General features: G+C 42.6%; 1 protein-coding gene and 1 long non-coding RNA gene across 2 annotated transcripts in view; both read left to right on the top strand.

The window, feature by feature from the left end:
• The window catches only part of LOC115173259 (protein CBFA2T1-like), a gene marked incomplete at both ends in the record, with an annotated part of 52,408 nt that extends 41,172 nt beyond the window's left edge, over positions 1-11,236 (top strand). Inside the window, 2 exons of the mRNA XM_029731175.1 lie at positions 4,335-4,525; positions 11,063-11,236. Coding sequence (XP_029587035.1) covers positions 4,335-4,525; positions 11,063-11,236 — 365 coding nt within the window. The remainder of the gene's footprint in view (positions 1-4,334; positions 4,526-11,062) is intronic.
• Positions 11,237-11,245: 9 nt separating this feature from the next.
• LOC115174166 (uncharacterized) lies at positions 11,246-12,416 on the top strand. The gene is made up of 2 exons (XR_003871745.1): positions 11,246-11,875; positions 11,932-12,416. It is a non-coding gene; the product is annotated as an uncharacterized LOC115174166 (long non-coding RNA).
• Positions 12,417-20,450: the final 8,034 nt, after the last annotated feature.

The following is a 20,450-nucleotide window of genomic DNA, read 5'->3' as shown; positions in this document are numbered from 1 at the left end:
AGAGCTCCAGGCCATGTCAGAGCTCCAGAAGGCCATGTCAGAGCTCCAGAAGGCCATGTTAGAGCTCCAGGCCATGTCAGAGCTCCAGGCCATGTCAGAGCTCCAGGCCATGTCAGAGCTCCAGAAGGCCATGTCAGAGCTCCAGGCCATGTCAGAGCTCCAGGCCATGTCAGAGCTCCAGAAGGCCATGTCAGAGCTCCAGAAGGCCATGTCAGAGCTCCAGGCCATGTCAGAGCTCCAGAAGGCCATGTCAGAGCTCCAGGCCATGTCAGAGCTCCAGAAGGCCATGTCAGAGCTCCAGAAGGCCATGTCAGAGCTCCAGAAGGCCATGTCAGAGCTCCAGGCCGTGTCAGAGCTCCAGGCCGTGTCAGAGCTCCAGGCCGTGTCAGAGCTCCAGAAGGCCGTGTCAGAGCTCCAGAAGGCCGTGTCAGAGCTCCAGAAGGCCGTGTCAGAGCTCCAGAAGGCCGTGTCAGAGCTCCAGAAGGCCGTGTCAGAGCTCCAGAAGGCCGTGTCAGAGCTCCAGGCCGTGTCAGAGCTCCAGAAGGGTGTTGGGGTTATGGGAGTCATTTTATTACTTTTTTATTTAACCTTTATTTTATTACAGAGTCATACTGAGACCAAGGTGTATTTTACAGATGAGCCAGAAATTACAGAAATTACAGAAAATACACAGATCAATATACAATGCCTTCGGGAAAGTGTTCAGACCCCTTGACTTTGTCCACATTTTGTTACATTACAGCCTTATTCTGAAATGGATTAAATAAAACACATCCTCAGCAATCTACACACAATACCCCATAGTGGCATCACAATACCCCATAGTGACATCACAATACCCCATAATGACATCATAATACCCCATAATGACATCACAATACCCCATAGTGACATCACAATACCCCGTAATGACACAGCAAAATCTGTTTTTTATAATTTTTTGCCAATTCATTCAAATAAAAAACAGAAGTATTCAGAGAATTTAGATGTCTAAATTATTATTCCACAATGTAGAAAGTAGTTTAAAAAATATTTTTGAATTATTATGTGTGTCCAAACTTTTGACTGGTACTATAAGTATTCAGACCCTTTGCTATGAGATTCTAAATTGAGTTCAGGTGCATCCTGTTTACCATTGATCATCCTTGAGATGTTTCTACAACTTGATTGGAGTACCACTTGTGGTAAATTCAATGGATTGGACATGATTTGGAAAGGCACACACCTGTCTATATAAGGTCCCACAGTTGACAGTGCATGTCAGAGCAAAAACCAAGACAAGACATCGAACAAATTGTCCGTTGAGCTTCGAGACAGGATTATGTCGAGGCACAGATCTGGGTAAAGGTTCCAAAAAATGTATTCAGCATTGAAGGTCTCCAAGAACACAGTGGCCTCCATCATTCTTAAATGGAAGAAGTTTGGAACCACCAAGACTCTTCCAAGAGCTGGCCGCCCGGCCAAACTGATCAATCGGGGGAGAAGGGCCTTGGTCAGGGAGGTGACCAAGAACCCCAGAGTTCCTCTGTGAAGATGGGAGAACCTTCCAGAAGGCCAACCATCTCTGCAGCACTCCACCAATCAGGCCTTTATGGTAGAGTGGCAGGCGGAAGCCACTCCTCAGTAAAAGGCACGACAGCCCGCTTGGAGTTTGCCAAAAGGCACTTAAAGGACTCTCAGACCATGAGAAACAAGATTCTCTAATCTGATGAAACAAAGATTGAACCCTTTGGGCTGAATGCCAAGCGTCACGTCTGGAAAAAACCTGGCATCATCCCTATGGTGAAGCATGGTGGTGGCAGCTTCATGCTGTGGGGATGTTTTTCAGTGGCAGAGACTGGGACTGGGAGACTAGTCAGAAAACCTGCTCCAGAGCGCTAAGGACCTCAGACTGGACTGGGTCGGAGGTTCACCTTCCAACAGGACAACAACCCTAAGCACACAGCCAAGAAAATGCAGGAGTGGCTTTGGGACAAGTCTCTGAATGTCCTTGAGTGGCCCAGCCAGAGCCCGGACTTGATCCCGATCGAACATCTCTGAAGAGACCTGAAAATAGCTGTGCAGCGACGCTCCCCATTCAAGCTGACAGGGCTTGAGAGGATCTGCAGAGAAGAATGGGAGAAACTCCCCAAATACAGGTGTACCAAGGTTGTAGCGTCATACCCAAGAAGACTCAAGACTGTAATCGCTGCCAAAGGTGCTTCAACAAAGTACTGAGTAAAGTGTCTGAATACTTATGTAAATGTGATATTACAGTGTTTTATTTTAATACATTTGCAAAGATTTCAGTACATTAAGTTACTCTCTCAATGTCCAGGATATTCCACCTCCTTTCCAAGTGCTCTTTTGCTTGTTTGGTTGTTCGTCTGAATGCTTGTTTCCCTCAAGTCCTGAAATGTCCTCCAGAAATCCTTCCTCTCCTAACCAAGGCCTGAAATGTCCTCCAGAAACCCTTCCTCTCCTAATCAAGGCCTGAAATGTCCTCCAGAAACCCTTCCTCTCCTAATCAAGTCCTGAAATGTCCTCCAGAAACCCTTCCTCTCCTAATCAAGTCCTGAAATGTCCTCCAGAAACCCTTCCTCTCCTAATCAAGGCCTGAAATGTCCTCCAGAAACCGTTCCTCTCCTAATCAAGGCCTGAAATGTCCTCCAGAAACCCTTCCTCTTCTAATCAAGACCTGAAATGTCCTCCAGAAATCCTTCCTCTCCTAATCAAGGCCTGAAATGTCCTCCAGAAACCCTTCTTCTTTCTCCCTCTGTTGGTTTTGTGTTTATCTATGTCCGAATTCTACTTGGTGTCCTTGTTGGGTTTTACAGCCCACCAATCCCACTCCTTCCTTGTGTTGCCTGATGAGTCAGCAGATGAGTCTTGCAAGAACCAAGTCAATCAAAAACTCGAAATGTCTCCAAACTATTTCCACAAAATAAATAGTCTTCCAATTCCGATAGATGCTCAGAACACAGCAATGCACTAAAATAACTAAACTGTTAATTAACATATTGTATAAAATAATTTTACAAAAAAATTTGCAATTTGAGGAGCTCTTCCTAAGTGCTGCACATGGACTGGGTTTCTTATGAGATTTTATTGCATTTATTTATTTCACCTTTATTTAACCAGGTAGGCCAGTTGAGAACGAGTTCTCATTGTTACGGTTTGGGGTAGTGCTGAGTGATTTAACTTACTTTTTTTGTTTTCTTTTGGTTATTAAACAACTAACTGACAGAAGTTGGTTCAATTACTTGAATTCCATTTATTTCGGTTTTTTGTGAGCCTAAAGCTCTGTTTCTCTAGAGAGAAATGAAATCATTCACGAAAGAATAGGACACTGAGCTGAAGGAAGTTGTAGTTTTTATTAAGAAAATATTCAGCCAAGTTCAGCGCAAAAAAACTATGGGTAATTAACTACAATGACCATAATCCATTGCACCTGTTCCGGCTCGGACAAAGATGGATACACCTTTATGCCTGCTAGGTTAGATACAGACATACAGTCTACCACATAGGCCGCGTGAGAGAGGAAGAGAGGGATAGAGACAGATCCTCAAAGTTTGCCTTATCTACTTTGAAAACTGATTCCAGTTATTTCGTCAGACTGCTCTGCAGCATTCTTATGCAGGCTAGCCTAGCTAAATAGGATGACTGAAGACAGTATGGGGAGTGGAGAGAATGTTGACTGGCTGTTTGGTTGCTATTGCCTGAGCTGAGATGTAATGTACATGAACTGAAATATTGTATTATTTCATAGTCATTTCCTGTTGTTATATTGATGTATATCCAGTGTGGAACTAACAGAGACAATGGAATATTTTCAGTGTTTTGTCAATTGAATGAATGTTCACTATTTTTGGGCTTTGGAATTTCCATTAAAAAACCTCTAAAATCATTTTAATGTCATTATTTCATAATGCATGTAGTCTTGAAAAAAATGATCAAAACCAAAATCAAAAACCGAACCGACCTCAAAAAGCACTACTTAGGGGGTAGGGGTTAGGGGGTTAGGGGGTTAGGGGTTAGGGGGTTAGAGGGTTAGAGGGTTAGGGGGTTAGAGGGTTAGGGGGTTAGGGGTTAGGGGGTTATAGGGTTATAGGGTTAGGGGGGTAGGGGTTAAGGGGTTAGAGGGTTAGAGGGTTAGGGGGTTAGAGGGTTAGGGGGTTAGGGGGTTAGGGGGTGGTTGTATGGGTCCTTGAGGATATCTCTGAATGTGTTTAGTTAGGGGTTAGGGGGTTAGAGGGTTATAGGGTTAGGGGGTTAGGGGTTAGAGGGTTAGTTAGTGGTTAGGGTTTAGGGGCTGGTTGTATGGGTCCTTGAGGATATCTCTGAATGTGTTTCAGAAGAGGCTGTGAATGAGGTGAAGCGCCAGGCCATGTCAGAGCTCCAGAAGGCGGTGTCAGAGGCGGAGAAGAAGGCCCTTGAGATGATCAGCACGGAGCGGTCCAAGATGGAGCGCACAGTGGCAGAGGCCAAGAGACAGGCAGCGGAGGACGCCCTGACTGTCATCAACCAGCAGGAGGACTCCAGCGAGGTAAGACACACTTTATTGATCTATGTACCAGACTGTATTATTGATCTACTATGTACCAGAATGTATTTATTATAGATGTATTACACCAGAATGTATTTATTATAGATGTATTATACCAGAATGTATTTATTATAGATGTATTATACCAGAATGTATTTATGATAGATGTATTACACCAGAATGTATTTATGATAGATGTATTATACCAGAATGTAATTATTATAGATGTATTATACCAGAATGTATTTATTATACCAGAATGTATTTATAATAGATGTATTATACCAGAATGTATTTTATTATAGATGTATTATACCAGAATGTAATTACTATGGATGTATTATACCAGAATGTATATATTATACCAGAATGTATTTATAATAGATGTATTATACCAGAATGTATTTTATTATAGATGTATTATACCAGAAAGTAATTATTATAGATGTATTATACCAGAATGTATTTATTATATATGTATTATACCAGAATGTATTTATTATACCAGAATGTATTTATTATAGATGTATTATACCAGAATGTATTTATTATAGATGTATTATACCAGAATGTATTTATTATCGATTTATTACACCAGATTGTATTTATTATAGATGTATTATACCAGAATGTATTTATTATAGATGTATTATACCAGAATGTATTTATTATAGATGTATTATACCAGAATGTATTTATTATAGATGTATTATACCAGAAAGTATTTATTATTGATTTATTTTACCAGAATGTATTTATTATTGATTTATTATACCAGAATGTATTTATTATAGATGTATTACACCAGAATGTATTTATTATTGATTTATTATACCAAAATGTATTTATTATAGATGTATTATACCAGAATTTATTTATTATAGATGTATTATACCAGAATGTTTTTATTATTGATTTATTATACCAGAATGTATTTATTATAGATGTATTATACCAGAATGTATTTATGATAGATGTATTATACCAGAATGTATTTATGATAGATGTATTATACCAGAATGTATTTATTATTGATTTATTATACCAGAATGTATTTATTATTAATTAAATTTAACAAAATGTGTTTATTATAGATGTATTATACCAGAATGTATTCAGTATTGATTTATTATACCAGAATGTATTTATTATAGATGTATTATACCAGAAAGGATTTATTAATAATGTATTATACCAGAATGTATTTATTATAGATGTATTATACCAGAAAGGATTTATTAATAATGTATTATACCAGAATGTATTTATTATAAATGTATTATACCATAATGTATTCAGTATTAATTTATTATATCAGAATCTATATATTATAGATGTATTATACCAGAATGTATTTATTATACCAGAATGTATATATTATAGATGTATTATACCAGAAAGGATGTATTAATAATGTATTATACCAGTATGTATTTATTATAGATGTATTATACCAGAATATATTTATTATTTATACAGTACCAGTCAAAAGTGTGGACACAGCTACTCATTCCAGGGTTTTTCTTTATTTGTACTATTTTCTTCATTATAGAATAATAGTGGAGACATCAAAACTATGAAATAACACATGTGGAATCATGTAGTAACCAAAAAAGTATTAATCAAATCAAAATAAATTTTGCACACTCTTGCCATTCTCTCAACCAGCTTCATGAGGTAGTCACCTGGAATGCATTTCAATTAACAGGTGTGCCTTGTTAAAAGTTAATTTGTAGAATTTCTTTCCTTCTTAATGTGTTTGAGTCAAACAGTTGTGTTGTGACAAGGTAGGGGTGGTGTACAGATGATAGCCCTATTTGGTAAAAGACCAAGTCCATATTATGGCAAGAACAGCTCAAATAAGCAAAGAGAAACGACAGTCCATTATTACTTTAAGACATGAATGTCAGTCAATCCTTCAAGAACTTTGAACGTTTTTTCAAGTGCAGTCACAAAAACCGTCAAGCGCTATGATGAAACTGGCTCTCATGAGGACCACCACAGGAAAGGAAGACCCAGAGTTACCTCTGCTGCAGAGGATAAGTTCATTAGAGTTACCAGCCTCATGAGGACCGGCACAGGAAAGGAAGACACGGAGTTTCCTCTGCTGCTGAGGATAAGTTCATTAGAGTTACCAGCCTCAAAAACTGCAGCCCAAATAAATGCTTCACGGAGTTCAAGTAACAGACACATCTCAACATCAACTGTTCAGAGGAGACTGTGTGAATCAGGCCTTCATGGTTGAATTGCTGCTTAGAAACCACTACTAAGGACACCAATAATAAGAAGAGACTTTCTTGGGCCAAGAAACATGAGCAATGGACATTAGACCGGTGAAAATCTGTCCTTTGGTCTGATGAGTCAAAATGTGAGATTTTTTTGGTTTCAACCGCCGTGTCTTTGCGAGATGCAGAGTAGGTGAATGGATGACCTCCGCATGTGTGGTTCCCACCGTGAAGCATGGAGGAGGTGGTGTGATGGTGTGGGGGTGGTTTGCTGGTGACACTGTCAGTGATTTATTTAGAATTCAAGGAACACTTAACCAGCATGGCTACCACAGCATTCTGCAGGGATACGCCATCCCATCTGGTTTGGGCTTAGTTGGACTATCATTTGTTTTTCAACAGGACAATGACCCAACACACCTCCAGGCTGTGTAAGGGCTATTTTACCAAGAAGGAGAGTGATGGAGTGCTGCATCAGATAACCTGGCCTCCACAATCACCCAACCTCCACCCAATTGAGATGGTATGGGATGAGTTGGACCGCAGAGTGAAGGAAAAGTAGCCAACAAGTGCTCAGCATATGTGGGAACTCCTTCAAGACTGTTGGAAAAGTATTCCAGGTGAAGCTGGTTGAGAGAATCCCAAGAGTGTGCAAAGCTGTCATCAAGGCAAAGGGTGGCTACTTTGAAGAATCTAAAAAATCTAAAATATATTTAGATTTGTTTAACACTTTTGGTTACTACATGGTTCCATATGTGTTATTTTGTAGTTTTTTATTTTTTACTCTGCAATGTAGAAAATAGTAAAAATAAAGAAAGTACATGTGTCATAACTTTTGACTGGTACTGTATATTAAGTACCAGAATGTTTTTTTTTATTGAATTATTATTCATGTTTATGTTTTTATATTACCAGGCAAGTCAGTTGAAAATAAATGATTATTTATAATGATGACCTGGCAGACCGGACACACCTCACTAAGAGATTCGATATAAAGTCTCTAGCATAGACGCAGTATGAAGATCAGAGTTCATCTATACCACAGTGTAAACAAGAGACCTCTGTATTCATAATCTCAAAGTATTCTATCTCTGAAAGGTGGATTACCCTTCTGAAATGATAGGACACATAAAATATATACATCTCCTCCTAAAAATCAAGGTATTTGGAAAAATACCTTTATGATCTTATTATCATTTTAGTGGTAATATCTTTGGAAGATTTCATATTTACATTTACATTTACGTCATTTAGCAGACGCTCTTATCCAGAGCGACTTACAAATTGGTGCATTCACCTTATGATATCCAGTGGAACAACCACTTTACAATAGTGCATCTATATCTTTATTTTGGGGGGGGGGGGTTAGAAGGATTACTTTATCCTATCCCAGGTATTCCAGGGCTAGGGGGCAGTATTTGCACGGCCGGATAAAAAAACGTACCCGATTTAATCTGGTTACTACTCCTGCCCAGTAACTAGAATATGCATATAATTATTGGCTTTGGATAGAAAACACCCTAAAGTTTCTAAAACTGTTTGAATGGTGTCTGTGAGTATAACATAACTCATATGGCAGTCAAAACCCTGAGACAAATCCTGACAGGAAACTGAAATCTGATGTGTGGATATCACTTCAAACATTTGCCATTGAAACACACAGGGGCTTGCGATTCATTTAGCACTTCCTATGGCTTCCACTAGATGTCCCCAGTCTTTACAAAGTGGTTTGAGCCTCCTACCATCAAAATTGACTGAAAGAGAGCCTGTTTATCTTGGTCACAGGGGATGGGCCATTACCATTGTGACGTCGGCGCCCATGGGTACTCTCCCTTTTCGAAACGTCTTGAAAGACAATGCAACCATCCCAATGGAATATTATTGAAACCCTGGTTGAAAAAGCCCCTAAAGATTTATGTTATACAACGTTTGACATGTTTGAACAAACTTAAATATATTTTTTTTGCTCATTCCTGACGACAAGTCAGACGCATACGGTATATTTTCACTAGCCTTCGGAGCGCGCTAACACTATTGGGACATAAATTATTTACTTTTTTGAACAAAACTACATTTGTTATGGACCTGGGATACCTAGAAGTGCCTTCTGATAAAGATAATCAAAGGTAAGGGATTATTTACAATAGTATTTTTGATGGTTGATCTTTCCAAGATGGCTCAAAACATGTATAGCCTAGACTATTTTTCTGGGCATACCACGTCGTTTATTGCAAAGTGTGATTTCCCAGTAAATTTCTTTTTAAATCTGGCAAAGCGATGGCATTCAAGACATGTTAATCTATAAGTCTTTGAATGACAATATTACATTTTAACAATGTTTTCGAATAGTAATTTTGTAAATTGTAGCGCTAATAAACCGGAAGCATTTGAGGCAAAATATTTTCTGAACGTCATGTGCCGATGTAAAATGCTGTTTTTATATATAAATATGAACTTTATCGAACACAAAATGCATGTGCTGTGTAACATGATGTCCTAGGAGTGTCATCTGATGAAGGTTGTCATAGGTTAGTGCTGCATTTAGCTGTGTTTTGGGTATTTGTGATGCATGCTAGTTGCTTTGAAAATGGCTGTGTGATTATTTCTGGCTGGGTACTCTGCTGACATAATCTAATGTTTTGCTTTTGCTGTAAAGCCTTTTTGAAATCGGACAACGTGGTTCGATTCAGGAGAGGTGTATCTATAAAACGGTGTAAAATAGTCAAATGTTTGAGAAATTGAAGTTATAGCATTTATGAGGTTTTGCATTTAGCGCGACGCGATTCCACTGGCTGTTGATTAGGGACGCAAGCGTTCCACTGGCCCAGAGAGGTTAAAGAGGTGGGGTTTCAGGTGTCTCCGGAAGGTGGTGATTGACTCCGCTGTCCTGGCGTCGTGAGGGAGCTTGTTCCACCATTGGGGTGCCAGATAAGGGGTGATTTTACAGGACTTTGCCCAATATCCTTCTGAATGCAAATTAAGATCTGAAGTCGAGACTCATGAGACAGGATGTAGCCTACATCAGATCCAAGAGCAAACAGGATGTAGCCTACATCAGATCCAAGAGGAAACAGGATGTAGCCTACATCAGATCCAAGAGGAAACAGGATGTAGCCTACATCAGATCCAAGAGGAAACAGGATATAGCCTACATCCGTCCCAAGAGGAAACAGGATGTAGCCTACATCAGTTCCAAGAGGAAACAGGATATAGCCTACATCAGTTCCAAGAGGAAAAAGGATATAGCCTACATCAGTTCCAAGTGGAAACAGGATGTAGCCTACATCAGTTCCAAGAGGAAACAGGATATAGTCTACATCAGTTCCAAGAGGCAACAGGATACAGCCTACATCCGATCCAAGAGGAAATAGGATGTAGCCTACATCAGATCCAAGAGGAAACAATAATGGCCCCTCTCCCTTGCCTCTAACACGGAATGCAGAGGTCTTCAGTGAAGTGTGTGGTGTGATCTGAGTCTAGTTTTAACTAGCTAGCCTGTTACAAATGTGTCTTTTATGTTTCACTATAGGGGATGTGGTGGTGTAGTTCTGTTGCAGTTTACTTTCTCATTCTCTTTCTTTTACTTTTTTCTCTTCATTCATTCAAGACTCATTTGCTGTGAAATGCTATGAAATGCTGTGAGGGGCAATATTGTTTTGTGTACTGATAAATCTGTTTTCCTATTGAAAGGTCTGTAAATAAATCAGCATTTTTCCCTATTACAAAAAGTATTGAAATTATTCCCCTCTCTCTCTCTCTCTCTCTCTCCCTCTCTCCCTCTCTCTCTCTTTCTCTCTCTCCCTCTCTCTCCCTCTCTCTCTCTCTCTCCCTCTCTCTCGCTCTCTCTCCCTCTCTCTCCCTCTCTCTCTCTCTCTCCCTCTCTCTCACTCTCTGTCTCTCTCCCCCTCTCCCTGTCTTTCTCTGTTTCTATCTCCCCCTCTCACTCCCTGTCTCTCTCTCCCTCTCCCTCTCCCTCTCTGTCTCTCTCTCTCTCCCTCTCTGTCTCTCTCTCTCTCTGTCTCTCTCTCTCTCTCTCCCTCTCCCTCTCTCTCTCTCCCTCCCTCTCTCTCTCTGTCTCTCTCTCTCCCTGTCTCTCTCTCTCTCCCTCTCCCTGTCTCTCTCTCCCTCTCTGTCTCTCTCTCTCTCTCTCCCTCTCTGTCTCTCTCTCCCTCTCCCCCCTCTCTGTCTCTCTCTCCCTCTCCCTGTCTCTCTCTCCCTCTCTGTCTCTCTCTCTCTCTCTCTCTCTCTCTCTCTCTCTCTCTCTCTCCCTCTCCCTGTCTCTCTCTCTCCCTCTCTCCCTCTCTCTGTGTAGAGTTGTTGGAACTGCGGGCGGAAGGCGAGCGAGACCTGCAGCGGCTGCAACACGGCTCGCTACTGCGGCTCCTTCTGCCAGCACAAGGACTGGGAGAAACACCACCACGTGTGTGGCCAGACCCTCCAGTCCTCACCGGCCGCTCAGCAGCAGCAGGGTACAGAGACCACACCCTCTAGCCCAGCCGGAACCCCGCCTGCCGCCCCAGGAACCCCCTCTACGCTGGAAACCACGCCGCACTAAACCGGGGAGCCGTCGGAGACTCCCAGGAGCCCAACATGACTGGCTCACTTGATGCTAAATGCTAACGCGCTAACGCTGCTTATGTTGGAGTAGTGGAGGTTCCACACAACACAGGAGGTTTATACATGTAGATCAGTCACATTGACTTGTCATGATTAACTAAGAACACAAAGATATTATTTGTTTGAATTATTATTATTATTATTATTATTATTATTGTTGTTATCAATGTCCTTATTGTTACTATTGCTGTTATCATCCGTTGTCGTCTACGTTTTGTTGTCGTTGTTGTTGTTGTCATTGTTGCTTCTCTTACGTTGTTTCCTGTAAATATGAATCAAAAGAAGGCCAACGCACGACAGTGATGAAACGCCAGACAAATACATACGTGGACCTCCACTCTGTGTTTAGTTGTGCTTTCTAAATGTGGTGTTGTTTTCCTGTGTTACCTGGGATACGACATGAAACTAGCTGACCTCATTCAGACAACATACCAATGGAATATCACTACAACACAAACACACGGACGGACAGACAGACAGGTGGATGGTATCCGTGGGTTACAGACAGGTGGATGGTATCCGTGGGTAACAGACAGAGGGATGGTATCCGTGGGTTACAGACAGGTGGATGGTATCCGTGGGTTACAGACAGAGGGACTGTACCTGCCAGCAGCAAGGTGTAGATGTGGAGCAGACTGTATAGGAACCACAGCTGTTCTTCTAGACTAGTAATAATATCCAGGTCAGTGGACGGACCAACACAAAGAGGTCTCCCTCCCTGAGGGATGGAGGGACGGAAGAGCAAGGAACCATACGAATTACCAACCCTGGATACCGAGATATATTACCTGACCCCTGGATACTGAGATATACCGAGATATAACTGATACCTGACCGCAGTACACGGAAAGAAGGACTCTGTCTGAAGTGTGCTACACCTGCACTTACTATCTCTCTGTTCCAAACCAGGAAGTGAACAGAATGTAATGTCATTAACCTGCGCCATGGAGACTGCCAGCTCCTCACTATGACAACCACCGGCAAACAAAGGGCTGAAGAGATTACCCTATGAATCAGTGAGAGAAAACGGAAGCACACCCTGAACCCAACTCTACTCTCTCTCTGTCCTGCCCATCTCCTCCATCTACCCTGAACCAACTCTACTCTCTCTCTGTCCTGCCCATCTCCTCCATCAACCCTGAACCAACTCTACTCTCTCTCTGTCCTGCCCATCTCCTCCATCCACCCTGAACCAACTCTACTCTCTCTCTGTCCAGCCCATCTCCTCCACCTACCCTGAACCCAACTCTACTCTCTCTCTGTCCTGCCCATCTCCTCCATCCACCCTGAACCAACTCTACTCTCTCTGTCCTGCCCATCTACCCTGAACCCAACTCTACTCTCTCCCTGTCCTGCCCATCTACCCTGAACCCAACTCTACTCTCTCTCTGTCCTGCCCATCTCCTCCATCTACCCTGAACCAACTCTACTCTCTCTCTGTCCTGCCCATCTCCCCCATCTACCCTGAACCCAACTCTACTCTCTCTGTCCATCTACCCTGAACCAACTCTACTCTCTCTGTCCTGCCCATCTCCTCCATCTACCCTGAAACCAACTCTACTCTCTCTCTGTCCTGCCCATCTCCTCCATCCACCCTGAACCAACTCTACTCTCTCTGTCCTGCCCATCTACCCTGAACCCAACTCTACTCTCTCCCTGTCCTGCCCATCTACCCTGAACCCAACTCTACTCTCTCTCTGTCCTGCCCATCTCCTCCATCTACCCTGAACCAACTCTACTCTCTCTCTGTCCAGCCCATCTCCTCCACCTACCCTGAACCCAACTCTACTCTCTCTCTGTCCTGCCCATCTCCTCCATCCACCCTGAACCAACTCTACTCTCTCTGTCCTGCCCATCTACCCTGAACCCAACTCTACTCTCTCCCTGTCCTGCCCATCTACCCTGAACCCAACTCTACTCTCTCTCTGTCCTGCCCATCTCCTCCATCCACCCTGAACCAACTCTATTCTCTCTCTGTCCTGCCCATCTCCTCCATCAACCCTGAACCCAACTCTACTCTCTCTCTGTCCTGCCCATCTACCCTGAACCCAACTCTACTCCCTGTCCTCAGCTCCAGATAACTCCTACCAACATGAACTCTGTTATTTTTCCTTTGTAAATGTCATGGTGTTTTACACTTCTGTCCTGTACCGTCTCCAATGTTTATTGAATGTATGTGTTGGACAGTTGTAACGATGTATGTTCCTTTAACCAGCCACAACTTTAGTCCCCTCCCACCGCCCCCTCTCTCTCTCTAGCAAAAGGAGAGAAAAAAAGCATCATGTTTCTGAGCTGTTTCCTGTTTCCTGTGTGTACGTGTCAGTGGTAGTTACCTCTTAGTACTTTTAAAGAAGGATGTTTTTCCTAGAAGAAAAGGCTCAAGCTATCTCCTCAGAGCTGCTACTCTGCGACCGATTCAGATCTCTTCTGAGAACTAGCATGTTTCACGGAATGCTAAGCTAAATGTTTTGTAGCAGGGACGTACCCCAACGTATTTGCACTGTCACAAAGGTTATTTCAGCATGCTTTTTTAGGCAAAACGTTTTTCCAATGTAGAGCCATAATTGCCTTTTTTTTTTGTACAGTTTTAACTGTGTTTTTCTTCTTCTTTTCTGTAAAGCAGAACGTCTAGCTAACGCAAACCCCTCTTATTGTTAATAGTGTTTTATTATGGACCATAGTAGTTACAGAAAGACACATTACTGGACGATAATGTTGAATATTTGTTGTTGTTTTTGTTTTTTACAACAACAACAAAACCCCCCCAAAACAAACACAATGAAACTAACTGTCCAAATGCAGAATGATATGAGCTTTAACACAGTAGAGCTCCAGGTAACAGTATTATTACTAAAGATGTACAGGGCCTTCGGAAATAATTCACACCCCTTTGACTTATTCCACATTTTGTTGTGTTACAGCCTGAATTCAAAAATGGATTCAATATTTTTTTCCCCTCACCCATCTACACACTATTACCCCCATAATGACATCACGGTACCCCATAATGACATCACGGTACCCCATAATGACATCACGGTACCCCATAATGACATTACAGTACCCCATAATGACATCACAGTACCCCATAATGACATCACAGTACCCCATAATGACAAAGTGAAAACATGTTTTTAGAAATGTTTGCTAACTTACTGAAAATGAAATACAAAAAAATATCTGTAAACATGGCCACTGAGGAACATTCACTGTCATCTTGGAAAGCAACTCCAGTGTAGAGTTGGCCTTGTGTTGTAGGTTATTGTCCTGCTGAAAGGTGGATTCATCTCCCAGTGTAGAGTTGGCCTTGTGTTGTAGGTTATTGTCCTGCTGAAAGGTGAATTCATCTCCCAGTGTAGAGTTGGCCTTGTGTTGTAGGTTATTGTCCTGCTGAAAGGTGAATTCATCTCCAGTGTAGAGTTGGCCTTGTGTTGTAGGTTATTGCCCTGCTGAAAGGTGAATTCATCTCCAGTGTAGAGTTGGCCTTGTGTTGTAGGTTATTGTCCTGCTGAAAGGTGAATTCATCTCCAGTGTAGAGTTGGCCTTGTGTTGTAGGTTATTGCCCTGCTGAAAGGTGAATTCATCTCCAGTGTAGAGTTGGCCTTGTGTTGTAGGTTATTGTCCTGCTGAAAGGTGAATTCATCTCCCAGTGTCTGGTGGAAAGCAGACTGAACCAGGCTTTCTTCTAGGATTTTGCTTGTTCTTAGCTCTGTTCCATTTATTTTAATCCTAAAGAAAATTCCCTAGTCCTTGCCGATGACAAGCATACCCATAACATGATGCAGCCACCACCATTCTTGAAAATATGAAGAGTGGTACTCAGTGATGTGTTGTGTTGGATTTGCCCCAGACATAACACTTTATATTCAGGACATAAAGTCTATTTCTTTGCCAAATTTTTTCCAGTTTTACTATAGAGCCTTGTTGCAAACAGGATGATTTGGAATATTTTTATTCTGTACAGGCTTCCTTCTTTTCACTCTGTCCTTTAGCTTAGTATTGTGGAGTAACTACAATGTTGTTGATCCATCCTCAGTTTTCTCCTATCACAGCCATTAAACTCCGTAACCGTTTTAAAGTCACCATTGGCCTCATGGTTAAATCCCTGAGCTGTTTCCTTCCTCTCCGGCAACTGAGTTAGGAAGGACGCCTGTATCTTTGTAGTGACTGGGTGTATTGATACACCATCCAAAGTGTAATGAATAACTTCACCATGCTCAAAGGGATATTTAATGTGTGCTTTTTATTAGGTGTCCTTCTTTGCGAGGCATTGGAAAACCTCCCTGGTCTTTGTGGTTGAATCTGTGTTTGAAATTCACTGCTCGACTGAGGGACCTTATAGATAGATAATGTATGTGTGGGGTACAGAGATGAGGTAGTCATACAATTTTTTATGTGACTTGTTAAGAACATTTTTACTCCTGAACTTATTTGTCACAACAAAGGGGTTGAATACTTATTGACTCAAGACATTACAGCTTTTCATTTTGTATTAATTTGTAAACATTTCTGACAACACTTTGACATTATGGGGTATTGTGTGTAAACCAGTGATAATCTCAATATAATCCATTTCAATCCCACCGTGTATCATAACAAAATCTGGAAAAAGTCAATACTTCACGAAAGCACTGTACATCAAAACACAGGAGACAGCCAAAGACAGACTCGCGATACCTGCGTCCCAAATGGCACCCTACTACTGGTCTAAAGTAGTCCACTATATAGGGAATAGGGACCCATAGGGCCCTGGTCTAAAGTAGTGCACTATATAGGGAATAGGGTTCTATAGGGCTCTGTAGAACCCTATTCCCTATATATAGTACACTACTTTAGACCATAAGTCCCTGGTTAAAAGTAGTGCACTACATAGGGAATATGGGATCATTTGGGATGCAGAACACAGACTTCACCTCACGTCTGTTTTAACCATTTCAGTGTTGTGACTCACATTATGGCTGCCATTCCCCTGCCGGGATATCTTCGTCAGATCACCTCATGTCATTTTCTGGCTACATGTCATTTTCTGGCTACATGTCATTTTCTGGCTACATGTCATTTTCTGGCTACCTACATGTCATTTTCTGGCTACATGCCATTTTCTGGCTACATGTCATTTTCTGGCTACCTACATGTCATTTTCTGGCTACATGTCATTTTCTGGCTACATGTCATTTTCTGGTTACCTACATGTCATTTTCTGGCTACATATCATTTTCTGGCTACATGTCATTTTCTGGCTACCTACATGTCATTTTCTGGCTACATGTCATTTTCTGGCTACATGTCATTTTCTGGCTACCTACATGTCGTTTTCTGGCTACATGTCATTTTCTGGCTACATGTCACTTTCTGGCTACATGTCATTTGAGATAGTTGTTCCTGACAGTTTGTTCATTTCCTTGAACCTCCTCAAAGCGACTGAAAGAAGAATTAAATTCCAACAGATGTCTTGTGACTGATAGGAAGAGAGCATTTCCTGATCCAGAGACAGACAGAACCACTCTTCTACTCACAATACCTTGGTGCTAATAAATAAACACATATGACTTTTGACCTCTCGGAGGGGGAGGAGTTGTTACGTGGTTTCCATGGTCTCCGCCGGGCCGTTGTTGTCGTTGTTGTGGATTCTCTCCCATTTCTTCCTCCTCTTGTATAACAATCTGCTCTTGTCCCTGACTCTAAACGGGTGAAGAAAACCATCCAGCAAGGTGTCTAACATCCTTCTCCTCATGTCTCCTTCAGAAAGCTGTCTGTCTCTCTCCATCTCCTCATGTCTCCTTCAGAAAGCTGTCTGTCTCTCTCCAACTCCTCATGTCTCCTTCAGAAAGCTGTCTGTCTCTCTCCATCTCCTCTTCTCCTCATGTCTCCTTCAGAAAGCTGTCTGTCTCTCTCCTTCTCCTCATGTCTCCTTCAGAAAGCTGTCTGTCTCTCTCCTTCTCCTCATGTCTCCTTCAGAAAGCTGTCTGTCTCTCTCCATCTCCTCATGTCTCCTTCAGAAAGCTGTCTCTCTCTCCATCTCCTCATGTCTCCTTCAGAAAGCTGTCTCTCTCTCCATCTCCTCATGTCTCCTTCAGAAAGCTGTCTGTCTCTCTCCTTCTCCTCATGTCTCCTTCAGAAAGCTGTCTGTCTCTCTCCATCTCCTCTTCTCCTCAGAAAGCTGTGAAGAAGCAGCCAAACAGTATAATTCATGTATTTCAAAAGTTCTAAAACAGAAGTGTTTAATTAATTGTTATCAAGGGTGAAATCTGGATAAAACTAAAAACATTTAAAAAGAATAATGAAATTATTATTTGAAAAGCTCTACCTACTGCTATATCCTTCTGTTGATCTCCTATTCTCCTCGATCTGTCTCTCTCTCCATCTCCTCCCCTCCTTGATCTGTCTCTCTCCATCTCCTCCCCTCCTTGATCTGTCTCTCTCTCCATCTCCTCCCCTCCTTGATCTGTCTCTCTCCATCTCCTTGATCTGTCTCTCTCTCCATCTCCTCGATCTGTCTCTCTCTCCATCTCCTCCTCTCCTTGATCTGTCTCTCTCTCCATCCCCTCCCCTCCTTGATCTGTCTCTCTCTCCATCTCCTCCCCTCCTTGATCTGTCTCTCTCTCCATCCCCTCCACTCCTTGATCTGTCTCTCTCTCCATCCCCTCCCCTCCTTGATCTGTCTCTCTCTCCATCTCCTCCCCTCCTTGATCTGTCTCTCTCTCCATCCCCTCCACTCCTTGATCTGTCTCTCTCTCCATCCCCTCCCCTCCTTGATCTGTCTCTCTCTCCATCTCCTTGATCTGTCTCTCTCTCCATCTCCTCCTCTCCTTGATCTGTCTCTCTCTCCATCCCCTCCCCTCCTTGATCTGTCTCTCTCTCCATCCCCTCCACTCCTTGATCTGTCTCTCTCTCCATCTCCTCTCCTCCTTGATCTGTCTCTCTCTCCATCTCCTCCCCTCCTTGATCTGTCTCTCTCTCCATCTCCTCCCCTCCTTGATCTGTCTCTCTCTCCATCTCCTCTTCTCCTTGATCTCTCTGTCTGTTTTGCTACATCCTCTTCGTGGCAAATAGTCTCAGTAGTCTACCTCTGATAGCAGAAACAAGCACCAGTCACCAGGTAGACACTGGGCTAGTCAAACCAAATGGACAGAATTAACACGACTAAAACCCAAAGCGCACGCAGACACTGGGCTAGTCAAACCAAATGGGCAGAATTAACACGACTAAAACCCAAAGTTGAAGCGCATACAGCTGTGAAACCATATAACTATTTGGTAACAATGCAGACCTCATAATAAATAAAAACCTAAATGAATTAAAATTAATAAAATACAAATAAAAAAAAATAAAAAAATGTTTGTTACTTTCCTTTGTTGCTTGTCACATTTATATTAGAATTACATTGAGAGTTTGATTTGTTGAGTACCACAGATACAATTTGAAATTGTTGACGCTGATTTGAAAAGGAAGTTGTTTTGACTCAAGCAGTGGGCACCGTCAATGATGAACCTCGTTTTTCTATTTTTCTCCCCCTCTCCTCTCCTCTCCTCTCCTCTCCTCCTTCCTTCTCATGTTCTCTGTTGTAAGACATGCCAGACTGCTTGTCAATGTTGGTTAAGGTGAATTCATGGAGTTTCAATTTCAAAAACATGGAACTGCATTAAAAATAATTAAAGTCTAGTGAATTTTACACATGCCTGTTTTTTGCAATTTGTATTACATAAAAAGGTCATTTTTGTTTTCCTATGTTAAAAATAAGGAGGGGTGGGAGGGCAGTTGAAATAAGGAGGGGTGGGGGGCAGTTGAAATAAGGAGGGGTGGGGGGCAGTTGAAATAAGGAGGGGTGGGGGGCAGTTGAAATAAGGAGGGGTGGGAGGGCAGTTGAAATAAGGAGGGGTGGGAGGGTTGTAGAAATAAGAAGGGGTGAAGGGGCAGTAGAAATAAGGAGGGGTGGGAGGGCAGTTAAAATAAGGAGGGGTGGGGGGCAGTTGAAATAAGGAGGGGAGAGGGGGCAGTAGAAATAAGGAGGGGTGGGGGGCAGTTGAAATAAGGAGGGGAGAGGGGGCAGTAGAAATAAGGAGGGGTGGGGGGGCAGTTGAAATAAAGAGGGGTGAGGGGCAGTAGAAATAAGGAGGGGTGGGGGGGCAGTTGAAATAAAGAGGGGTGAGGGGCAGTAGAAATAAGGAGGGAGTGAGGGGCAGTTGAAATAAGGAGGGGTGAGGGGGCAGTTGAAATAAGGAGGGGTGGGGGGCAGTTGAAATAAGGAGGTGGGAGGGCAGTTGAAATAAGGAGGGGCAGTTGAAATAAGGAGGGAGTGAGGGGCAGTTGAAATAAAGAGGGGTGAGGGGGCAGTTAAAATAAGAAGGGGTGAGGGGGCAGTAGAAATAAGGAGGGGTGGGGGGCAGTTGAAATAAGGAGGGGTGGGGGGCAGTTGAAATAAGGAGGGGTGGGGGGCAGTTGAAATAAGGAGGGGTGGGGGGCAGTTGAAATAAGGAGGGGTGGGAGGGCAGTTGAAATAAGGAGGGGTGGGAGGGCTGTAGAAATAAGGAGGGGTGAAGGGGCAGTAGAAATAAGGAGGGGTGGGAGGGCAGTTAAAATAAGGAGGGGTGGGGGGGCAGTTGAAATAAGGAGGGGTGGGGGGGAAGTAGAAATAAGGAGGGGTGGGGGGGCAGTTGAAATAAGGAGGGGTGAGGGGCAGTTGAAATAAGGACGGGGGAGGGGCAGTTGAAATAAGGAGGGGTGGGGGGGCAGTTGAAATAAGGAGGAGTGGGAGGGCAGTTGAAATAAGGAGGGGTGGGAGGGCTGTTGAAATAAGGAGGGGTGGGAGGGCTGTTGAAATAAGGAGGGGTGAGGGGGCAGTTGAAAAAAGGAGGGATGGGAGGGCAGTTGAAATAAGGAGGGGCAGTTGAAATAAGGAGGGGTGGAGGGGCAGTTGAAATAAGGAGGGGCAGTTGAAATAAGGAGGGGTGGAGGGGCAGTTGAACAGTAAATAGATGATATGATTTATGGATCAGACATAAAGATGGGGGATTGGCTTCTGGTCTCTGAGAAAACGTTGTAAAATAAAAAACAGAAAAATTATTTGAAATTATTTTGCAATA

Source organism: Salmo trutta, chromosome 34, assembly GCF_901001165.1.
Source record: "Salmo trutta chromosome 34, fSalTru1.1, whole genome shotgun sequence".
Taxonomy (NCBI): domain Eukaryota; kingdom Metazoa; phylum Chordata; class Actinopteri; order Salmoniformes; family Salmonidae; genus Salmo; species Salmo trutta.
Note: the sequence above shows the minus strand (reverse complement) of the source record. Positions and strands in the feature narration are given on the sequence as shown.